We start from the raw sequence: 24,243 nt of genomic DNA, 5'->3' as shown, positions 1-24,243 counted from the left end.
GCAGTGAGTTGAGTTGTGTCAGATTTTATGTTGTTTATGTAATATGTGACACTGTCATTTCAGGACCAGTTTATCTGTATATATTATTCTATATTATTCTTTACACATTTGTAAAATAACCAGAATATATGTTTGTATTATTCTGAACACGTTTCTAAGATAACCAGGATGGTCTTTGTCTAAATTTGTTTTGATGGCTGGTGTGAAGTAAGCATATGACATTTATTGATAGCTACAACATTAAATATTGTTGTTATTTTTTTCCTTTGGTCATACAGTGGTGCCAGATGCTCCAGAAGCACCAGAAGTGCCAGAAGTGTTCAAGGACAACGCCCTGGTTGCTTGGCAGCCACCAGCCAATGATGGCGGGTCTCCAGTGACAGGTTACACTCTGGAGCGTCAGTCCTCCTTCAGCCCCCGCTGGACGACCGTCAACAAGAGTCCTGTGGCAGAGCTCACCCTCCGAGTGGATGACTTGATCGAGGACAACAAGTACCACTTCCGTGTCATTGCACACAACAAAGCTGGACCCAGTAAACCCAGCAAGCCATCACCAGAGATTGTGGCCAAAGATCCTTGGAGTAAGTTTGATTCTCACGTTGTTGATGCTGCTGTGCACAGAGTTAGGACCATTGCACTTTGCCTTGTCCCCAGGATCCTCACTGTCATGTGTTCAGTAATTGCTGAAGAATGCATAGCTGTTATTTACCTCTTTTAAGGAAAAAACACATCCCCTGAAGAATGCATAGCTGTTATTTACCTCTTTTATTAAGGAAAACACATCCCCTAAAGAATGCATAGCTGTTATTTACCTCTTTTATTAAGGAAAACACATCCCCTGAAGAATGCATAGCTATTATTTACCTCTTTTATTAAGGAAAACACATCCCCTGAAGAATGCATAGCTATTATTTACCTCTTTTATTAAGGAAAACACATCCCCTGAAGAATGCATAGCTATTACTTACCTCTTTTATTAAGGAAAACACATCCCCTGAAGAAATCATAGCTATTATTTACCTCTTTTATTAAGGAAAACACATCCCCTGAAGAAATCATAGCTATTATTTACCTCTTTTTTTGAAAACACATCTCCTGAAGAATGCATAGCTATTATTTACCTCTTCTAATGAAAACACATTCACTGAATTCTCTTGTAAATAAAAATAAAATGTTAGAAGGATAGTCAGTTTCACTGGTGACAATACAGTCTACTATAAGGTGTGGATGCTTAAAAGCTTTCAATATCCCTTGTCTGTTGAAGTACATGAATGCACAAGCTTGGCAGATAAATGTCTTTCTTTCTTCCTTTGCTGAATCGATTACAAGCAGTACTTTCTGCATGCTACAAACACTTCAACCTGTCTTCTCCACAGCGGTACCAGGCAAACCGGGCACTCCAGACATCATGGGCACAGACAAGACATCGGTGGCCCTGAAGTGGACACCCCCAGAGAGCGATGGTGGCAGCCCCATCACCAACTACCTTGTGCAGTTCCGGCCCAGTGGCAGCACTCAGTGGCTTCTGGCCAACGACAAGGTCACCGTCACCGACACCACCTTCAGCGTCACAGGTCTGAAGGAAGGCAAGGAATACGAGTTCCGTGTTGCAGCCCAGAACCGTGCTGGTACTGGAGAGTACTCTGCCCCTACCAGCCCTGTCAAGGTCATCAAACCCATAGGTATGGTTACTGTATTGTTGTTGTTTTTTTTCAATTGTTTCTTTCTTTCTTCTGTTATATCAAGTTGTATTGTCTGGCAAAAGAAAAGACGAAATTGATGTAATTATGAAAGAAAAACAAAATGGATGTAATTATGTGTTAAAAGAATCCTTATTTATGAATTCATTGAATTTTATGTTATCCTTTTGGGTGTTTCATTGTAAAACACTGTGCAAAAGTTAATTTACATTGTGTTGCTTGCCGTTTTCAGTGGGAGAACCGCCAATGTTGCTGGAGCCCCTGGAAGACACCACAGTTGTGGCCCCTGGGGATGCCATCTTGGAGTGCGACATTGATGTGGGAGAACCTGAAGCAGAGATCAAATGGTAGGTTCATGTGGTTGTTTTTTATTTGTGTGGTGTTACGGTGAGTTGATGTGGTTGTGTGTGGTGTTGTATGTGTGTTACATGTATTGTGATAAGCTAATGCGGCTGTGTGATATGTGTGTGGTTGTATGATGAGCTGATGTTGTTGTGGCATATGAGTTTGTTGATATGGTCAGTGATGCATGTTTTGTGAGTCAGTATTGCAGTTTGCTGCACACCTGACATCATCTGCTGATTGACAGGTACCGTGGCAAGAAAGAGGTGAGGAAGAGTGCCAAATATGAAATGAGCTACGAGGAAGAAGTGGCCTCCCTTGTTATCCACAAGACGGAGCCTGACGATGCAGATGTGTACCGATGCGAGGCCGTGAATCCTCTGGGACGTGTACAGACTGAAGGCACACTGACCGTTCATAGTGAGTCAACATTTCTCTACATTTCGTGACGCCTAACAGAAATAGAATCCTGGGATGACTGTACAAACCGTGATAAGGAAGCTATTTTGGTAAAGCGAATCACAGGAAAGTTACCTTTTTATTGAGTCTCTGAAGCTAGAAAATAAATGAAGGGAGCAAAATTAATCAAACTATGGAAAGGGAATCATATCCTTCAAGCTGTACAAAAGAGAGATAGAGGTTCCATGGATTTACAACTTTCCAGTTTACATGAAGTGTGGAAGAGCATCTGTTGATTAAAGCTTTGCCTTGCCTATTACAATAGTTACGGTATAGTTACTTGTTTTCCTTTTGTTCTCGCAACATGTTCTCGCTTTGTATTTTTAGTAAGATTGCTGATCTGGATGGGATTAGTTGAATATGATACAGATTTCTGTACTGAATTTTAAACAGTTATTTTTCCTGTGTTTTGCTTTCATTGTGTATTAAGACATGCACATCAGGTAACTGGCCCCTGGACACCAGCCACAAACTGTTCAGCATTGCAAAAATCAGTCACCTCCACCCATATGACGTGAGGGAAGTGAGAGTTGATGTCATGCTGTGTGTGACAGCTCACCCTGTGCTGGAGTATGACAACAAACTGAAGAGTGCACAGGCTGTGCGTGCCGGCACCACCCTCACCCTCACCGTCAACATCAGCGGTATCCCATCTCCCTCCGTTGCATGGTTCCTTAACAACGAGCCACTGCAGAAGTCAGATCGCATCAGCATTGACACGACGGAGGAGTACAGCACGCTGACAGTGAAGAACACAGTGCCTGACGACACAGGACTGTACAGCATCACTGCCGAAAATGTGGTGGGCAAGGCACAGGCTGACTTTGAAATCAACGTCAAAGGTGAGACTCGCCCTTTTCTTTTGACCATTCGTCTTATTCTTTAAATGGCTGTAGATGATCTGATTGTTGTTCATTGCTGTTTACTGTTGAGTCTTCGTGGAATATAATGATGATATCTGTGTTATTCTTGCCATTAAATTGTGTGGTCTTTGTGGAATATAATGATATTATCTGTGTTGTTCTTGCCCTGAAATTGTGTGGTTTTTGTGGAATATAATGATGTTATCTGTGTTGTTCTTGTCATTGAATTGTGTGGCCAGTGTTAACATCATTTTGTCATCCACATGATTCTTTCTTCCAGACAAACCCACCAAACCCAACAACCTGATCGTGACCGAGGTTCTCAAAGATCAGATTGCACTGTCTTGGGAGCCCCCCACTTCTCTGGGTAACTGCCCCCTGAAGGGTTACGTGATTGAGAAGCGTGATGCAAAGCGAAACACCTGGACAGCAGTGCAGAAGGTGGACGGTGGAACCATGACCTACGCTGTGCAGAAACTGCTGGAAGGCAACGAGTACTTCTTCCGTGTGGCAGCTGAGAATGAGATTGGTGTCGGGGAGGCTGCAGAGCTCTTTGATGGCATCGTGGCCAAGAGTCCTTATGGTGAGGGCAGCACCTGTGTGTGTGTGAGTGTGTGTGTGTGTACTTGTGTGTGTACTTGGGTGCTTGGATGTATGAGTGTATTTGTGTGTGTGTATGAATGTGTTAGTGTGTGTTCATATGCGTATTTGTGTGTACATGAGTGCATTGCACATATAATCTGTACAAGCAAGCTGATTTATTCACAGATTCACACTGGTTTCATGCAGTAAAGTTTGATGCTGGCATCTTTTCTACAGATGTTCCTGACGCTCCCAAGAAGCTGCAGGCCAGCGAAGTGACCCGAAACTCAGTGACCCTGACCTGGGAGCAGCCAGAGAGTGACGGTGGGTCGGTCATCACCGGCTACATCGTGGAGCGCAAGACTCCGACCACCTCTCGCTGGCTCCGCGTCAACAAGAGCCCTGTGCGAGACACAGTGTACACTGTCCCTGACCTGACGGAGGGCAGCGAGTACGAGTTCCGGGTGATGGCGGAGAATGCAGCAGGCATGAGCAAGCCGTCCCAGCCCACACCCCCTGTCAAGGCTGTCGACCCCTACAGTGAGTCCTGCTTACTTTGTTGTTTGTGCAGGTGGCATAAACACGGCACAGTGGTGAACAACTCGCAGTGCAGAGTATTTGGCATGTGATAAAACTTTTCAAACACTGCAAAGAATCAAGCATATTCATTCATGAACCTGTGGAAACCCTGTGGGTCATATGTGACACATGCAAAGACACAGGAGTTACCTTGCTGATCATAACCTTCATTCACTGACCTTCAAAGTGGTTATATTGTAGTCATAACTATGTTACAAGTTTTGAAATTTTTGATCTAACCACACTATGTCTGATATCAAATTTTGCATCTTAGAATGACCCAAGCTCAGACAAACAAGGTGCTTTGCCTGACATAGAAGGACACTGACCCAGTAAGGAAACCATGACACCATTGTGGATTATAAAAATTGCTATTATCTTTTGATTGTTTATCTGTAAGTGGCTGTTTTGGGGTGTTTTTATTTCTTTCTTTTTTTTTAAATAATTCATCATAAGTTTAACTTTTCCAGAGATATATTTTATGGTTTTGATTGACATTAAAGACTGTACAAATCTGGAAAGAAGGAGATTTAAGGTTCATGCAGCATGGTAAATTATTGCAGAGAAACCCGATGCCCCCAGCAAGCCAGAAGCCATCGACATCACCAAGGAGTACATCACTCTCAAATGGCTGCCACCTGACAATGACGGAGGCAATGCCATCTTCAACTATGTGGTGGAAATGCGAGTCAGTGGCACGTCACGCTGGCTGCCGGCCAGTCAGAACATCAAGGTGCCAGAGACCAGTTTCACGGTGCCTGACCTTGTGGAGGGCACGAACTATGAGTTCCGTGTCAGCGCAGAGAACAAGGCTGGGGTTGGTCCTGCATCCCCACCCTCTGGACCCGTCACTGCTAAAGATCCTATCTGTGAGTTGTGCTGTCTCTGGGAGTGACTGGATGTGTCAGCATGAGTGGCTAGATTAACATTTCTTCTTTCTAACTCTCTCTTTACATCTCTTTCTCTTTGGCTCAGTCTGTCTGTCTCTGTTTCCTTCTCTTCTCTCTGCCTCTGGCTTTTTCAAGTTCTCCATTATGAACGCTTCTAACCAAACAAAATTTCCACATGGATCTGCTCCCAGCAACTCGTCACCATCTCAACAACATCATTTCTAAATCATTGGCCCCAAGAAGAATTGTGTTAAATGCAAAACATCAGTCACAAGTTTTTATCCTCAGGATCTTTTAGCGAACTTTTACACCATTTCTTTTTGTGCATTTCCAAGAGGATGCTCATGTAAAATGTCGATCATGTTTCATGTTTTCCAACATCACGTGTTCTCATTTCCATGGTTTTGACAGATGGTTGTGTACAAAAAGAAATTCTGTTTCTTCAGACTGAAGTAACAGTACATGGGTCTCCGGGGTGGGATGGCTGCATTGTAAAAACTGGTGATGTGTGTTGTTATTGTTCATCAGCACTACAGATTTCAGTATCACAGGAGAGGTAAGAACTGTGTTCCATTGGCTGTTGCAGTGGGCGAGGCCCCGACTGTGCTGGAAGGATTACCAGACCTGGCAGTGATGGAGGGAGACACTACTGTGTTTGAGTGCAAGATCAGTGGTGAACCTGTGCCATCTGTCAAATGGTCAGTGTGTGTGTGTGTGTGTATGTGTGTGTTTGTGTGATTGTGCAGTGTGTGTGTGTGTTGGAAGATAAATGTAAACCTTACTATCTGTGAAATGGTCATTGTCTGTGTGTTTTTGTGATTGTGCATTGTGTGTGTGTGTGTGTGTGTGTTGGAAGACAAATAAAGATGTGATATGTCTTTGTCCATTGTGTGTGCGTACTGGGAGATAGAAAGATGTTATACGTTTTCTTGCAAACTACATCAGACTGGCTCTGTTGATTGGTTATAACAAGACTGATTGGTTATAACAAGACTGCAGATGATAAACACCTGTATGGTGTATCCATGACCCACACAGATTGGCGTGTTTCACTGAGTGGAGTGGTGTGGTGTGGTGTGGCCTGTCTCACTGAGTGGACTGTTGTGGTGTGGTGTGGTGTGGCAGGCTGAAGGAGCAGCGGGAGGTGGTGGAGGACAAACGCCACACCATGATGTATGATGACGATGTCGCCTCGCTCACCATCCGTGACACCAGCCAGAAGGATGCAGGCAGCTACACCTGTGAAGCCAGCAACGACCTGGGAACTGTCACCACTTCTGGCCTGTTGGAAATACAGGGTGAGACCTACAGCTGTGTGTGTGTGTGTGTGCTTATTGATGTTTACTTTCTGTGCACATATATACTTTTGAAAGAGTGAAAGAATGAGAGTAATTCTTTGTCAAGGCTACCCTCCAACCAATCCCCCATCCAGCCCCTTAACCAAACAAATATCATTGGGTAAAAACAGTTCTTTTGAATGAATTTTGATGTTGGTATAATGTAAACATGTACATGTACACCATGTGACCACAGCAGTCATTATCTCATTGGTTTTGTTCTGTCTGACAGCGGCTCCAACTCTTGAGTTTGACAACAAATTCAGGGATCTGATCAGCCTCCATGTGGGTGCCACCTTGAAGATTCCAGTCAAGGTGAGCGGAATCCCAACGCCTCGCATCACATGGGCCACTGAGGAAGGCGCGATGAAGTCTGGTGGCCGCATCACCATCCACACACAGGAGGACTCCACCACGCTGACAGTGAAGAAGATCAGCAAGGAGGAAGATGGACTGATCACCCTGACGGCTGACAACCCTGTGGGCGAGGCCAAAGCCAAGTTTGATGTGGAGGTTCTTGGTAAGTGGTCGTCTTATATAGAGGGTATGATGGAATGGATGTTACATGTTGAGTTTTTGGTAAGCGGACATTTAATGTTGAGATTTCGCGTAAGTGGATGTATGATGGTGAAGTTCTGGGGAAGTGGATGTTGCGTTTTGAACTTTCGGGTGAGTGGACATTTGATGTTGCCCAAAAAGTCAGACGTTTAATGTTGAGGTCCACAGGATTGCAGTGTCTTCTCCACCTGAACTCTGCTTTGTTCTGTTCATCTTTCCAGTTCTTTTCGACATTGTGAGGAGTTAAAAATTCTAGCATTTTGTAATGTTTTGTTTTTCTATTTGTCTCCTCTTTTTGTTTTGCCACATCTCTCCCTCTCTCTCTCCCCTTCCCACTCTCTTTCTCACTTCTTGTCTTGATCTGTTTCCCTTGCCATTTCGTTTCCTTCTTGTCCTTGTGTTTATGTTTCTATATCTTTCCTTACAGTCTTTGTTACATTTCTCTAGTTGAACTCAATTTAGTCAGTGTGTGAGACAGAGAATTGTGAACATTTGTCTCTAGTTTCTCCCAGTCCTCTGCAGGGTGGAGAAGTGTCACATGGAATGGACAGTAGTGTCTCCCCATGTCCCCATGGACCCACAATGTCCCCTTGAAGTCTTTTAACAGTCCCAATGTCCCCATGGACACAATGTCCCCATGAAGTGTTTAAACAGCCTATGAATTTTGTGTCTCCAGATGTGTCCGCAGCCCCGCAGGGTCCTTTGGAAGTGTCTGACATCACTGAAGACTCTGCTGTCCTGCACTGGAAGCCTCCCAAAGACGATGGTGGAATCGACCTCACCTCCTACATCATTGAACGGCGTGACACCAAGCGTGCCATGTGGACCAAGGTCGGCAGCGTGGATGGCGTCACCTTGGACTTCAAGGTCTCCAATTTGCAGGAGGGCATGGAATACCTGTTCCGTGTGTCTGCTGAGAACGAGGTTGGCATTTCAGAACCTCTGGAGGGGGACAGTGCGATGGTGCCCAAGAGTCCATTCGGTAGGTCTGGCTCCTGTGCTGTGCACATGTGTGGGCAGTTAACCGCTGACATGGCTGCTGGATGATCTCCCATAGACTAGGGTTTCAACCATGTCTGACTGGGATGAAGCCTGCTCCAAATGATAACATATTTTCCCCCTCATGCCTTTTGAGCATTGTCTCACACTCCATTTAATGATGGTGGGTTTGTTCATTAACTGATGATGTTTGTTGGCATGTGTACTTAACCACTGGATTGTTACCAACTTTAAGTGATGATGGCCAGTCATGATGAACTGATGATCATAAGCAAATTGATCAAATGATCAGTGCCAGTTTATTAACAAAAGCATGGCTTTAAACGTCTGCTTGTCTTATTAAACAAAGAAAGTAAGATGATCATATGTCATCTGATGCATTCGTGAGGTTACCAAGCGATACATGCATTGTCACTGAATTCAAAATAATTGATAATTTTGACATTAATGTGTCAGTGAATCAAATGTGATAATGGCTGTGTTAACTAGATACTGAGATTGATGTGAGTGGAGCATCTTGACAGAAGATGCAGAGGTGTGTGCATGGTGTTGCTGATAACAGTGTGTAACTAGCTAGGTCAGAAGATGGAGGTAACAGCATGACTATTTTTTGTATTTCAGTTTTTTTTCTTTATAGATAGTGATACTTGTGTTGAACATGCACACACGATACAGAGAACTCTTGGCAGCAATCTTCATGTCTTCTCCCATGTCCTATCTTTATTCTGTTCCTTCTCAGAACCTGGACCTTATTTCCTTCTGTTGTCAGGGGAGGGACCAAAAGAAGAGGAGGATATTTCACATACATAGAAAAACATTCGTGAAAGATTACAGAGAGCACACACACACACACACGTGCACACACACATGCAACTACACACATGTGCACCACACACGCACACACACACACACACACACACACACACACACATGTGCGCGCACACACTCACTTTGTAGTGAAATATTCTAGCTGTGATACATAACATTCCACTACAGCCTATGGTCAGCCATGAAAAGAGTCAAAGATCTTATTCAGTACATGATATGTAAATTCTGATAAACAGAGAAAATCTTGTATACTTTGAAGTAATGGAAGTACAGTATTTCATTAATCAAGATATGGAAACTTTTACTTTGTTGACATTGCTCCCTCATAATAGATCAATATTTTTTGGTTTGTTTTGATTATGGAAGTATCAGCTACTGTATTGTCCTTTATGACGAATCATTGTGATCATTGTAATGAGCATACTACTGTTTTCTGTGCAAGAGCTCAATTCTAAAATAGCTCACAGAATACACGGGAATAAATGGTTATAGCGTTAAGGTTGCTCTGATATATTTTGGTGTATATTAAACAAGGAAGAAATACTATTTTACTGTTCTGTTCTTGAATGTGCAGTGTGTGTGAACATTTGGCATCATGGTGTGAAGTTTGGTGTTTTGGCTTGTGTGTTATTTTTTTATTAATAAAAGTTTCAGGGCTTTGCTTTGTCTGACTGCGAGCTTGTCAACTGCGTTGGTGATTAGAATATGATTCATATGACACATAATAGCAGTACTGCAAGGAACGATGTTGTCTTGAACATGGTTCACATGACACAAAATATGACTGGTACAGGTAAAGGTGTGGAGAAATAGTATAGTTTGCAGTAGGCAGTAAGACAATAGACACACAAAGCCTTTTTTTAGTTCCATGACTGTGATCAGAAACTGCAACTTTCCTTATGATTTCTATAACACAGCACAGAACTATTCTGCTCTCAGTGGGATACTTAGGACACAACAGTGGAGACTTTCTCCTTTACATCACACAGTCCTTTCCTCTTCTCTTGTACACTGATGACTGGACAGTAGGAACTGTATCCTGCAACCGAATACTAATCTGACAAACTGCATTTGAATCCTTTTTGCATGATGGTAGAAAATATACTTTGATATGAATGACACCACAGTTGAATACAGAGAGTGGAGAGTGTTAGAATGACAAAGTTTTGAGTGCTGATGCTGCATTGATCACAGTGTGCCAGAATGCTGAAATTGAGTGTTAACTGTTGCATTTGAACAGTGTGTTGGACTGTGACTAATCCTACTGACATGTATTTAGTGCCAGTGTCAGCTGTGTGCAGTGGGTGTCCTACAAAATAAGGTAAACAGTCTTTTCTCTTCTGTGCACTCCATCATTTTCCTTTGAGGTGATCTCTCTCTCTCTCTCTCTCTCTCTCTCTCTCTCTCTATATATATATATATATATATACATACAACATGTGATGTACATTTGCTAATAAACATTTGATCAGTAACAATGTGACTTTGTACTGACAGCTTCTGTGCCTTGAATGAATACATTGACCTATTTATGATTCATCCAAAGATGATCACTTTTTATGTAACATTGCCATTTATTCATCCAGAAATCATAACTTTCATGACAGTGTTATGCAGTATGCATAATATGGAAGAAGTAGATAACTGGGAGAAATCTGCAAATGTATTGACATTCATTGACATAACGTCTAAATTTGCTGAAAATTCATTCTCTTTCTGGAAGAGTCCATATGTAAAGAATACTTTCTGTTCAGCACTGTCTAAAGTGCAGTTGTCCTGACTTTAGCTCTCGTCACTGAAGTGTGTTGAGCTGCCATTAACACTGTTCCACTTTGGCCCTTGTCAGACAAGCCAGGCCCACCTGAAGGTCCTCTGGTGGCCTCAGACATCACAGCCGACAGTGTCACTCTCACCTGGAAGCCGCCCAAGTCAGACGGTGGTTCCCCACTCACTGGCTATGTGGTGGAGAGACGGGACATGCGGAAGCCAACGTGGAGCAAGGTGGCGTCAGTGGACGCGGACACTCTGACCTGCACTGCCACCAGGCTGCTGGAGGGAACGCCATACATGTTCCGTGTCATGGCCGTCAACAAGCTGGGCAGCAGTCCACCTCTGGAGGGTGAGGAGGAAATCGTGCCCAAGAAACCGCCAGGTAAGGAGCTTTTTCTGACTGTTGTTGTGTGTGTCGATGGTTTGTTTATGTCATTTTTTTTCATCTCTCTGCTCATATTTTTCAGTTTATGTTATGTGTTCATGCGGGGATTGGGAAAAAGTGAGCATGTGAATGGACAAAAATGTGTGTGTGTGCGGTTGTGTGTGTGTGTGTGTGTGTGTGTGTGTGTGTGTGTGTGTGTGCATTTGTGTGTTTATGTGTCAAGTCAAGATTTTATTTCATTATGGTAAATTGAATAAACGACAATTAGCTTTTTGTACATGTATGTGTGTGTGTGTGTGTGCATGTGTGGTATGGTTTTCTATCCGTTCATCTAGTTTTCAGATGATACCATCGTTGAGCAATGTAAAAGAAAAGCTTACATTAATCGCTTACATGCCTACAAGCAGCAGGCTTGTAACCGAGTCATGGTGTGTCACTGTTGTGCAGAAGTCCCTGGCAAGCCTGTAGGACCAGTTCAGTTCAGTCAGGTCCTGGCTGACTCTGTCACTCTGGCCTGGTCACCTCCCAAGAAAGATGGAGGTTCCCCAGTGGTATCTTACACCATTGACCTGACAGAGGACGGAGGGCGTAACTGGCGAACAGTGGACTCGGTGGAAGCCCCGACCACGGTGTACACAGCAACAGCCCTGACAGAGGACCAGCAGTACAAGTTCAGAGTCAGTGCTGTCAATAAAGTGGGCCAAGGGGAACCACTGGTCTCAGACTCTGTCACACCACATAGGAAAATTGGTAAGATTTGTTGCAACTATTGGTGCAGCTTTCAGACTGATAAAGTCTTTTTTGTGTGTGTGACAGAGAAGGTAGGATAGATGATGATGGTGGAGGGGGGAAGTTGTGCATGTGAGTGTGTATGTGTGTGTGTGTGTGTGTGTGTGTGCGTGCGCATGTGCATGTGTGTTTAATTTGCATGGAAGAGATTTTCTTTCTGACACCCTGTTATGAATTCTTTTCCAGATGATTTTGTATTAATAAGAATCAAAGTTGCAGCACTAACAGGTGATAAACTTTCCCCAGAAAAACCATCCAAACCTGAAGGCCCCCTGGAACCCATCGATGTCGAGCGCACCGCCGTCACCGTCCGTTGGAAGCCCCCCACAGATGATGGAGGTTCACCAGTGACAGGCTACATCATTGAGAAGCGTGACGTCAAGCGAGGCGGCTGGACGAAGGCGGGCAAAGTGGATGGGGCCACAACAGAGTTCCGTGTCCCTGACCTCCAGGAGAAGTCAGACTATCACTTCCGGGTCACAGCCATCAACAAGGCTGGACAGAGCGAGCCACTGGAGACTGACTCATCCACCATCGCCAAGAGTCCTTTTGGTGAGTCATCAGAGTGAATGTGGTGACTAAGGAAGGTCACAGACAGGAGTCCTCTGTGTGGTGGATCTATTTGGAAACAAATTTCTTCTTTTTCCATTGATGGACCTATTTCATTCTATTGTGCACACACACACACACACACACACACACACACACACACACATGCACATGTCATATATGAAAGTGGGTCATTCTAAGTACATTGTAACCAATATGCTGATTTTACAAGCTGACAGAAAATAAAAAGAGGCAACAATTAACATCGGATTCCGTTTGCATGTAGTGTATGTCAGATTATGGCTGCCATGTCTTGAGGTATTTGTTAAGAGTGAATGGTGAATTGCATTGCAATGTTTGGGTGTCTTTTTTCTAATACAGTGCATAATATTTTTTTTTTTTTATACATATCTCTGTGGCAGTCAGGCATTCAGATATTTCTTACACATGAAAGTGAAGTGTGTGTGTGTGTGTGTGTGTGTGTGTGGTGTGTGTGTGTGTGTGTGTGTGTGTGTGTGTGTGTTCACTGAGTTATAAATGTGTGTTTATGCACATTTGTCACAGATGTGCCAAGCCCACCAAAGGGACCTCTGGAGGTGAGCAATGTGACAGAAAAGTCTGCTGACCTGCAGTGGAAGGCTCCTGACAGTGACGGTGGCTCTCCTCTTACCTCCTACCTCATTGAGGTACGACCTGACTCCAGATCCACCTGGACCAAGGCTGGCAGTGTGGACGGAAGCACCACCAACTTCACCGTCCCTGACCTCCGTGAAGGAACAGAATATCGCTTCCGGGTCATTGCTGTCAATGCTGAAGGAAAGAGCGAACCTCTGGAGGGTCAAGATAAAGTGAAGCCTGCCAAGAAAATCAGTGAGTGTCTTTCTTTCTTTCATATGTACTTCTTCATCCAGGTGATGGTTTTATTTTTGTGTTTTCTATTTTGCTTCAAGCTATGCCTTTGCTAAAAGAGCTTTTTCATCAAAACGTCCTTTCACACTGCACTTGAATTTCCTTTCAGCCCCTCCTGGTGCTCCTAAAAATCTGAAGGCAGCCCGCATTGGTCCTGACTATGTGACCTTGGAGTGGAAACCCCCTGCTGATGATGGAGGGTCCAAGGTGACAGGGTACCGTGTGGAGAAGTGTGAGGAGACCAGTGAAGACTGGACCAAGGTGGAGGAGATCAAGTCCTTTGACACAGTGTACAAAGTCACTGACCTCAAGGAGGGCGTGGGCTACTTCTTCTCTGTCACCGCCAAGAACCAGGCCGGCTATGGAGAGCCCTGTGAGACTGATGCTGTCATTAAACCCAAGAGACCTGAAGGTTTGTCATTTTTTTTCGCTGATTGCATTCATTGTTCATGTTGGCTCTTTGTAGTACGTACTATATACATTAAATGCTGTCAGAATGGATTGATCCTGTAAGATTGTGGAGAACAGAAATCTGACTGTGTTTGTTCCACTTTCAGGTCCACCAGGTCCACCAACAGGTCCACTGAAGACCGTGGATGTTGAGAAGACCTCTGTCACATTGTCATGGCAACCACCTAAAGATGATGGTGGGTCACCTCTGACAGAATATGTGTTTGAGCGTCGTGAGTCTACACGCTCTACCTGGACCAAAGTGGAAAGCATCCCACCTGACTCTACGACCTATGAGGCCAAAAACCTGAATGAAAGCATTGACTACTTATTCCGTGTCAGTGCCAAAAATAAGCATGGTGCCAGCTCCCCTCTTGAGACAGAATCCACTGTCAGACCCAAGAGCAAGTTTGGTGAGTAATACCAGTATGAGATGATTTAAATTATAAAAAAAAAGACAATGAAATAAACATCTTTGTCATGTCATTTGATTTTTTCTGTCAACACTCTTGATTTGTCTACAAATGTTCCGCCGGGTTAAAAAGCTGTTGTGACTTGCCTTATTTTGATACTCATTGTGTTTGTTTTATATATGTACACTGTTCATTTCACATCAGGTACTGGTGGGATTATGAGCAGATATCTCCATACACAACCAGTCTACTCACTCATACATGTTCTGTTGATTTTTTTCTCTGTTGCTGTGCTGTTGTAAACAAAGCCTTGAACAGGACCTGATGTGTTCTTTTCCCAGACAAACCAGGCAAGCCCAAGGGACCTCTGGAGGTGAGCAATGTGACAGAAAAGTCTGCTGACCTGCAGTGGAAGGCTCCTGACAGTGATGGTGGGTCTCCTCTTACCTCCTACCTCATTGAGGTACGACCCGACTCAAAATCGACCTGGACCAAGGCAGGCAGTGTGGATGGAAGCACCACCAACTTCACCGTCCCTGACCTCAAGATAGGCACAGAGTACCACTTCCGGGTCAGTGCCATCAATGCCGAAGGTCAGAGTGTACCTCTGGAGGGCATGGACACCGCCAAGCCTGCCAAGAAAATCAGTGAGATTCTTTCCTTTTTTTCATATTTACCTTTTCATCCTTACAGTGTTTCAGGTAGCCATTATTCTTCATCCTGTTATTTGTAAAAGGACTTTCATCGTTTCAAAAACAAACTGAGGAGAAACATGTGATGAAATGAATGTTTGATTGCAAATATAAAGTTAGGATGACAACTCTTTCACTCTGTACTTGGCTTTCCTTTCAGCCCCTCCTGGTGCTCCTAAAAATCTGAAGGCAGCCCGCATTGGTCCTGACTATGTGACCTTGGAGTGGAAACCCCCTGCTGATGACGGAGGGTCCAAGGTGACAGGGTACCGTGTGGAGAAGTGTGAGGAGACCAGAGAAGACTGGAGCCCAGTGGAAGAGATCAAGTCCTTTGACACAGTGTACAAGGTCACTGACCTCAAGGAGGGCGTGGGCTACTTCTTCTCTGTCACCGCCAAGAACCAGGCCGGCTATGGAGAGCCCTGTGAGACTGATGCTGTCATTAAACCCAAGAGACCTGAAGGTTTGTCATCTTTTTTCACTGATTGCATTCATTGTTCATGTTAGCTCTTTGTAGTACGTACTATATACATTAGATGCTGTCAGAATGGATTGATCCTGTAAGATTGTGGAGAACAGAAATCTGACTGTGTTTGTTCCACTTTCAGGTCCACCAGGTCCACCAACAGGTCCACTGAAGACTGTGGATGTTGAGAAGACCTCTGTCACATTGTCATGGCAACCACCCAAAGATGACGGTGGGTCACCGCTGACAGCATACGTGTTTGAGCGTCGTGAGTCCTCGCGCTCTACCTGGACCAAAGTGGAGAATGTCTCCCCTGACACTACAACCTATGAGGTCAAAAACCTGAATGAAAGCATTGACTACCACTTCCGTGTCAGTGCCAAAAACAAACATGGTGTCAGCTCCACTTTGGAGACAGAATCCACTGTCAGACCCAAGAGCAAGTTTGGTGAGTAATACCAGTATGATTGTTTTTTTTTAGATATAATTTTGATCATTATAATCTTAGGCATCTTTTTCACTGTCTATTTTATTTCATATCTAATTCTCTTGACCAATATACAAATATACTATGTAAGCAGTTGGATCTGTCTTCTTGACCAATAAACAAATGTATTATGTGAACAGTTGGATCTGTCTTCTTCTGTTGTGCAATGTGTAATTTGCTAATATGTTTCATTCTGATCCATTTGTATTTCTGTCATTTACCAGTATTTTTGCAGTGTATGTATTCAATGATGCATTTTCAATGTACATTAACAAAATATGTGTTCTTTTCCCAGACAAACCAGGCAAACCCAGGGGACCTCTGGAGGTGAGCAATGTGACAGAAAAGTCTGCTGACCTGCAGTGGAAGGCTCCTGACAGTGACGGTGGCTCTCCTCTTACCTCCTACCTCATTGAGGTACGACCTGACTCAAAATCGACCTGGACCAAGGCTGGCAGTGTGGATGGAAGCACCACCAACTTCACCGTCCCTGACCTCAAGATAGGCACAGAGTACCACTTCCGGGTCAGTGCCATCAATGCCGAAGGTCAGAGTGTACCTCTGGAGGGCATGGACACCGCCAAGCCTGCCAAGAAAGTTGGTAAGTAAACTCAGAATTAATTGTACCATTGACGATGGCAGTGAATGCCAATCTTTATTTTAAAGGGGGTTTACTGCCACAATATGACAGAAGTGAATGAAAGAAGTGAGATATGACACATCTATTTTATAGTGATTTTTAATAATGTAACTCTGTTCAGCTGCTTGTAAGTTATCATATCATACCTTTCATAGCATGATATCTGGAAAAAATAATCATATTTTTACTTTTTGTTTTTTGACTGATTTTATGGACGCAGTCTGCATTTAATTCTTGGTATGGTTTTCTTTTCAGTACCACCAGGTGTCCCTGAAAATCTGAAGGCAGCCCGCATTGGTCCTGACTATGTGACCTTGGAGTGGAAACCCCCTGCTGATGATGGAGGGTCCAAGGTGACAGGGTACCGTGTGGAGAAGTGTGAGGAGACCAGTGAAGACTGGACCCCAGTGGAGGAGATCAAGTCCTTTGACACAGTGTACAAGGTCACTGACCTCAAGGAGGACGTGGGCTACTTCTTCTCTGTCACCGCCAAGAACCAGGCCGGCTATGGAGAGCCCTGTGAGACTGATGCTGTCATCAAGCCCAAGAAACCTGAAGGTATGAATACCAAGCAGTTTCTTGAGCATTTGCATCAGATGTAAGAAATACTTTGTGGTATCTAAGTCATATTTCTTGACATATATATCAGCAACAGAGTCAGGAAATCTGCAGAACACACTGATAGGGTCAAACATGTGGCAAAAGAACAGTCAGTGGCATTCAGGCTGGTTGGGAATATGGTCAGTCTTTTGGTTGTATCCTAGGTGATATTTTATTTTCTATCAGGAAAAAACACCATTCTGACGAATGTGACACAAAACATAATAGAACACAACAGCAGGTATGACACAGCATGTTACAGAATGGCTCAATGCAGTGTGACAGTGCAACCCAGTTATTCTTTTCACTTACAGTTTCAGTGACAAGATTCCTGTCTTGTTTTCAGAACGGCCAGAGCCTCCTATGGGACCACTTGAAGTCAGCGACATTAATCTGACCTCTGCCAAGTTGTCATGGAAACCACCTGAGAGTGACGGTGGCTCCCCCATCACGGGCTACCTGGTTGAGCGCAGAGAATCGTCCAAACAGAAGTGGACACGGATGGATCACCTGGACGCTGACACCTTCCAGTACAAAGCCACCAACCTGATTGACAGCCAGGAGTACCACTTCCGAGTGCTGGCTCAGAACAAAGTGGGGCTGAGTGAACCGCTGGAAACAGAGCACACTATCAAACCACAGAGTCCTTTCAGTAAGTACCACAGTGTCTGTGAGGTGCATAGAATCTTTCAGTAAGAATCAGTATTTGTGTGGTCTATAAAATCTTTCAGTAGGTACCACTGTGTATGTGAGGTGTCTAGAGTCCTTTCAGTAAGTGCCACAGTGTTGAGTGTATAGAATCCTTTCTGTAAGTACCAAAGTGTCTGTGAGGTGCATAGAATCTTTCAGTAAGTGCTACAGTAACCAATGTAGTGCATGTTAGGTGTATAGAATCCCTTCAGTACCACTGTCTTTGAGGTGTTAAGAATAGAATTTTCAGTAACAGTCTCTGTGAGATATAGAGAATCCTTTCAGTAAATACCATAGTGTTGGTGAGGTGTATAGAATCTTTCAGTATATACCACTGCCTGTGAGGTTATGTATAGAATCTTTCAATAAACAACACAATTTCTGTGAGATATATATACATTATGTTGTTCCTGCTTAAAAATTTATGAATCATAATTCCTTCAAAGTTTGATGAATAGTGTCTATGTTCAGAACACAGCATGCATACATGTACTTCGTACTTTAAATATTTTAAAGTATTCACTGACATTGTCCGGAACACTCAAACAAAGAAATATTGAAAACAGAAAATCTGGATTTCTGGAAAAATTATGCTGAAAAAAGACAGAAAGGAAAAAAAAAAAGGAGAAGAAAAAAAAGGAGAGAGAGAAAAAAAAGGGAAAAGACGCACTGAAAAAATTAGAAAAAAAGATAATAAAGAAAGAAAAGAAAATCATGCTGCCCCAAGAACTGCATGCTACTGAGGCCACAGAATAAAGTACTTACAATATCATGCACACATATAGTCTTCAATGAGTAAATGAGGCATATGTATGTGTGTGTTACAGAAAAGCCTTCCCGCCCCACTGGACCTCTGGAGGTGAGCAATGTGACAGACAAGTCTGCTGACCTGCAGTGGAAGGCTCCTGACAGTGACGGTGGCTCTCCTCTTACCTCCTACCTCATTGAGGTACGACCTGACTCCAGATCCACCTGGACCAAGGCCGGCAGTGTGGACGGAAGCACCACCAACTTCACCGTCCCTGATCTCAAGGATGGCATTGAGTATCACTTCCGGGTCATCGCCATTAATGCCGAGGGTCAAAGTGCTCCACTAGAGGGCAAAGAAACAGCCAAACCACAGAAGAAGATAGGTAAGTCAGACTGGTTTTGTGTGCTCTTCACCTTGACATAATTGTTGTTACCCCATTATGTTAAAGAATTATTACTGTTTGGTATTTTTTCTGACATTGTTTCCTTGAGAATAACACCAGTATTTATCTGAAAAAGAAAACACTTTCAAGGAGTTTTTGTTAAAAACGAAATTGATAAGCAGAGAAGTTTGCCTTATGTGAATATTTTCACCCTCATTGTATTGGGCCAGAGGGATCTGCAATGAAATCGTGAGTTGATGAGCTGTGTGTTTGTGCTGCAGTGCCCCCAGGACCTCCAGCCAGCCTGAAGATCAGCAAGGTGGGCCCAGACTATATCACCTTGGACTGGAAGCCACCCCTGGAGGATGGAGGTGCCAAAGTCACTGGCTACCGGGTGGAACTCTGTGATGAGAAATCAGATGACTGGGTCAAGGTCGCCGATTTGAAGGCCTTCGAGAGCAGTCATAAGGTCACAGGCCTGAAAGACACCGTGGGATACTTCTTCGCTGTGTCAGCTCAGAATTCGGCCGGCTACGGAGAACCAAATGAGACGGAAAGTGCTGTGAAACCCAAGAGACCAGAAGGTGAGTATAATGTTGTGTGTCATATGTCTGTTTGTGAAAGTAAGTGAGAAATTTGAAACCAAGAGACCAGATAGTTGTGTGTGTATGTGTCTGTTTGTGTGAGAATAAGCGAGAAATTTGAAACCAAGAGACCAGATAGTGAATATTTTCTCTGTATGTTATTTTTTGTTGTGGTTGACCCCTTCATACAACAGTGTAACAGACCAAAACTGCTACCACAGCATACTGATGCACATTGACTGTGTCACTCAGGCCCGCCCTCCAAGCCTGTTGGCCTGAAGGTGAAGGATGTGGAGAAGACAGCGGTCAGCCTGGAGTGGCAACCTCCCTCTGACGATGGCGGCTCCCCCCTCACAGGCTTCGTGCTGGAGAAGCGTGACACAGCCCGCCCAACGTGGACACGTGTGGAGAAACTCAGTCCTTCCAAGACTGCCTTCAAAGTGCAGAACCTTCTGGAAGGCTCTGAGTATTACTTCCGGGTCAGCGCTGAGAACAAGCACGGTGCCAGTGAGCCCTTGGAGACAGAGAAGTCCGTCAAACCCAAGAGTGCATTTGGTAATTGGTTTTGGAGTTTCATTGTGCTTGGGAAGAAATAGGGCAGAGAGATGTTTGTGCAGAGTTTTGTATTCTAGAGTGTATGTGTGTGTGTGAAAACACATGTGTATGTGTGTGTATGTGTATGTGAGAAAGTGTGTCTCTGCATGTATGTGTGAGGGAGGATAGGGTGAATGTTACAAATGAGGATTTAGAAGATCTGTCTAAAACGATCATAGACAACCGGGAATATATATATATATCTCTCTCACACAGACACACACACTCACAGAGGTATACATATACATGCACACATGAGCAGACAACCTCTTACTGGTACATGCACAGTTATATTTCCTGTTTGGAAAACAGAAAAACTAAGTGTGACAACTCCTGCCCCCCCCGCCCCCCACCCCATACATACATGAACAGACTTATTTTCTATTTGAAAAAAGATAAAAACAACAAAAAAAACTCTGGCACTCACTCCTAATGTCCATTGCAGACAAGCCGTCCAAACCCACTGGCCCCATCCAGTTCTCGGACCTGAAGCAAGACTCTGTGACGTTGACGTGGCAACCCCCAGACAGTGACGGCGGCATGCCTTTGAAGAACTATGTCATCGAGGTGCGCGATTCGCGCAGAACCAGCTGGATGCGGGCCGGTTCAGTTCCTGCAGACCAGACCACCTTCACCTGCAAGAACCTGGTGGAGGACAATGACTACCTGTTCCGTGTGGTGGCTGTCAACGATGAAGGGGAGAGCACGCCTCTGGAGTCCAAGGAAACGGTCAAAGCTCAGAGACCCACCGGTAAGTGTGCTTTGCTGATTGATTGATTGATTGATTAATTGGCATGTTGCCACATAAGTGTGCTTTACTGACTGACTTACTGATTAAATGCTACATTTATTAATTGGATCGGAGGGGAGAGCACTCCTCTGGAGTCCAAGGAAACTGTCAAAGCTCAGAGACCCACCAGTGACTGTGCTTTACTGATTGACTAACTGATTGGATTGAACGTAACATTGATTAATTGGATCGTTACCATGGAGACCCACCAGTAAGTGTGCTTTACTGATTGGCTGACTGATTGAATGTTACATTGATTAATTGATTGTACACTTGTACACAGTGTACAAATATATGACCAGACGATGAAGGATACATCACATTATTTCAGCTGCACCAGGCAGTCCTGGCAGCATCAAGGTGAAGGATGTGGGCAAGGATTCCGTGTCCCTTCAGTGGACCCCGCCCAAGGACAACGGAGGGTCAAAGGTGACTGGATACACTGTGTACTACCAGGAGGATGGGTCAGATCAGTGGAAGAAAGCTGGCAGTGTGGGCAGTCTGGACACAGAGTTCAAGGTCAAGAACCTGGAGCTCGACAAGCAATACTACTTTGCTGTCGCTGCTGAGAACAAGAAGGGGCTGGGAGACAAGATGGAGACGGAGTCTGCTGTTGCTCCCAAGAAACCACTGCGTGAGTGGGGGGAAATTTCTTTGCTTATTTGATTGGTAGAATGGCCATTGTCCTGACTCATGTGTAGAAGAAAAATTGGCACAGTAAAACAAAGAAAATAAAGAAAAAATGTCTTTGCTGTTCTGTGTGAATTTGGTCTCTGAAGACAGGTGTTGTATCAATAATGATATCATTATTATTTGTTTGCATTGCATACTTTGTACAGTTGCCTTTGTCATCTCTGAAAATTGTAGAAGCCAGGAAAGCTTGTTTGCTTGGTTGGCAGAACAACCTTTATTACGACTGTTTTGTATAAAGAAGGTGGGTGCTTTGAAAGAAATTCATTGTGAGCCATGAAAAGAAATACAGGTTGTGGTCACTGAAGGAAATGTAACAACTCCGACCAAATTGTTCAATCATTTGAAAGTCAAAACAGCAAACAGACAAGCTACTAAATAATCGACCACCAACCATTTAACCACCCAGACCACCCACTCATCCATCCTGTCAGCCATCCAGTGTACAGAATATTGGCAGTGCGCATGTGCATGAAGCAGTTGCTGTGTGTTCTATACAGAGAAGCCAGCAGCCCCCGAAGGTCCCATCACCTTCACCGACATCCAGCGCACGTCTGTCACATTCACCTGGAAGCCCTCTCCGAACGATGGAGGCTCCCCAATCACTGCTTACCTGGTTGAGCGCCGAGAGACCTGGAAGATGACCTGGTCACCCTTGGCAACACTGAAGCCTGACATCACCTCTTACTGTGCACAGAATCTGAAGGAGGCCACTGAGTATTTCTTCAGGGTCATTGCGCAGAATGCGGTGGGCAAGTCTGAACCACTGGACAGTGATGGGGTGGTGCCCAAGAGTCCTTATGGTATGTTGTATAGAGAATTTGTATGTGTGTGTGTTATTTGTATGCATGTGTTTGTGAATATGTGTGTGATATAAATGTAGGTAAATATGTTGGATTTCTGTTGACATTTGGTGTTTTTTGTTTGTTTTGATTTTGCTGTTTTGTAGAATTTGAAAGCATTCTTCATGGATTCATCTTTGACTTCAATCTGTCCGAGATTGGATTACCAGCACAAACTCTACACATTATTTCCCTTTCTCCACAGTCTGGTTGTCTCCCCTGTCCTATCTCTGTGTCAGGTTGTTGTTTTTTCTGTCATGGTCAGTGTTGGGTGTGGTGCTTGTTGATATGGGTTGTGTGATGCTGTTGATGTGAGAACGTGTGATGTTGACGGCTATTCTGTATTCATTCTTTGATGTGTGTTTCAACACAGCAAGGAGATGCACTGTGCAGTGTTCAGCAGTGCTCTGATGTCTTGTCTTGTCTTTCAGCTGCTCCTGATGCACCTGAGGGCCCTCTGGAAGCCACAGACATCACAGCCACTTCTGTCACACTCACCTGGAAGCCACCCAAATCTGACGGGGGTCAGCCCCTCACAGGGTACGTGTTGGAATGCCGAGATGTGCGGCGGGTGGGATGGGCCCCACTGGCCACCCTGCCTCCTGACACCACCACCTTCACAGCTGACAACCTGCTGACCAACGGTGACTACTACTTCCGGGTGTCCGCCCAGAACAGTGAGGGTCAGAGCAGTCCCCTGGAGAACAGCAAGGCCTTCCGACCTGTCCGCACACCTGAACCACCTTCCTCACCTCGTGGTGCTCTGCAGGTGAATCTTCTCATTGTGTTACTGGGGTGTGGATGTGCATAGCATTGCCTGTTGGTTTTTACACCCAGGATTTATGTTCACAGTATTGCTTTTGGGTTTTTACACACACGATTTATGTTAAAATGTGGAGTGGTGGCCTAGTGGTAATGCATCTGCCTTGGAAGCAAGAAAATTTTAAGTGCACGTGATCAAATCACACACTCGCCAGTATTCTCATGCAGTCAGATCTGTTGGGACAAAAAAAACGTGTGTCAATGATACACAACTTGACATGATATGACATGACAATACAATACAACACAGTACAATGCAACAAGAGTTGTTCGCATAAGAAACAAAACAAAATGCCAGGTGAGCGTGACAAGGTGTGTACGTGTTGCAGGTGAGCAACGTGACACCCACCTCTGCCGCTCTGCAGTGGCAGGCCCCTGAGGACGATGGTGGATCCCCCCTGTCACACTATGTGGTGGAGGCTTGTGTGGATGATGGAGACTGGGTCCGACTGGGCAAAGTGGACAGCTACTCCACCAAATTCCGCTGCAACGACCTCAAGACTGATTCCAAGCATGTGTTCAGAGTGACGGCTGTCAATGCAGTGGGCAGCAGTGAACCTGTGGAGTCCCAGGCAGTGACACCTTCCAAACCTCCAGGTGAGAGACAGGAATTTATTGTGGAGAGGATAAAGAACTGTTAGTGCTGGGAAGGTCCATCTGCAACCACTCAGGATTAGATTGTGTTTTGTCCTTCTCTTCCAGCAGGACTTTGAAAAAATATCATTTGTGACAAAATTAATGAAATTGCATAATCTTGTTCATCTTGTCTTTAGAACTTGTATTGGATAACTTGTGTAAAGTGACATCATTT

At 44.3% G+C, this 24,243-nt stretch overlaps 1 protein-coding gene across 1 annotated transcript in view; it reads left to right on the top strand.

Moving 5' to 3' along the window:
* LOC143286927 (uncharacterized) overlaps positions 1-24,243 on the top strand; it is a 242,966-nt gene that overhangs the window by 199,634 nt on the left and 19,089 nt on the right. Inside the window, exons 125-156 of the mRNA XM_076594924.1 lie at positions 279-581; positions 1,377-1,682; positions 1,933-2,047; positions 2,290-2,462; positions 3,056-3,343; positions 3,645-3,947; positions 4,184-4,486; positions 5,089-5,394; positions 6,002-6,113; positions 6,541-6,713; positions 6,985-7,272; positions 7,987-8,292; positions 10,984-11,289; positions 11,740-12,042; positions 12,328-12,633; positions 13,195-13,500; positions 13,649-13,951; positions 14,097-14,402; positions 14,744-15,049; positions 15,255-15,557; positions 15,703-16,008; positions 16,343-16,648; positions 16,943-17,245; positions 17,634-17,939; positions 18,805-19,110; positions 19,392-19,694; positions 19,947-20,249; positions 20,734-21,039; positions 21,410-21,712; positions 22,269-22,571; positions 23,042-23,379; positions 23,762-24,029. Coding sequence (XP_076451039.1) covers positions 279-581; positions 1,377-1,682; positions 1,933-2,047; positions 2,290-2,462; positions 3,056-3,343; positions 3,645-3,947; positions 4,184-4,486; positions 5,089-5,394; positions 6,002-6,113; positions 6,541-6,713; positions 6,985-7,272; positions 7,987-8,292; positions 10,984-11,289; positions 11,740-12,042; positions 12,328-12,633; positions 13,195-13,500; positions 13,649-13,951; positions 14,097-14,402; positions 14,744-15,049; positions 15,255-15,557; positions 15,703-16,008; positions 16,343-16,648; positions 16,943-17,245; positions 17,634-17,939; positions 18,805-19,110; positions 19,392-19,694; positions 19,947-20,249; positions 20,734-21,039; positions 21,410-21,712; positions 22,269-22,571; positions 23,042-23,379; positions 23,762-24,029 — 9,066 coding nt within the window. The remainder of the gene's footprint in view (positions 1-278; positions 582-1,376; positions 1,683-1,932; positions 2,048-2,289; positions 2,463-3,055; positions 3,344-3,644; positions 3,948-4,183; positions 4,487-5,088; positions 5,395-6,001; positions 6,114-6,540; positions 6,714-6,984; positions 7,273-7,986; positions 8,293-10,983; positions 11,290-11,739; positions 12,043-12,327; positions 12,634-13,194; positions 13,501-13,648; positions 13,952-14,096; positions 14,403-14,743; positions 15,050-15,254; positions 15,558-15,702; positions 16,009-16,342; positions 16,649-16,942; positions 17,246-17,633; positions 17,940-18,804; positions 19,111-19,391; positions 19,695-19,946; positions 20,250-20,733; positions 21,040-21,409; positions 21,713-22,268; positions 22,572-23,041; positions 23,380-23,761; positions 24,030-24,243) is intronic.

This window comes from Babylonia areolata, chromosome 1, assembly GCF_041734735.1.
Source record: "Babylonia areolata isolate BAREFJ2019XMU chromosome 1, ASM4173473v1, whole genome shotgun sequence".
Taxonomy (NCBI): domain Eukaryota; kingdom Metazoa; phylum Mollusca; class Gastropoda; order Neogastropoda; family Buccinidae; genus Babylonia; species Babylonia areolata.
The sequence above is the reverse complement of the archived record's forward strand: the minus strand, read 5'-3'. Positions and strand labels throughout refer to the sequence as shown.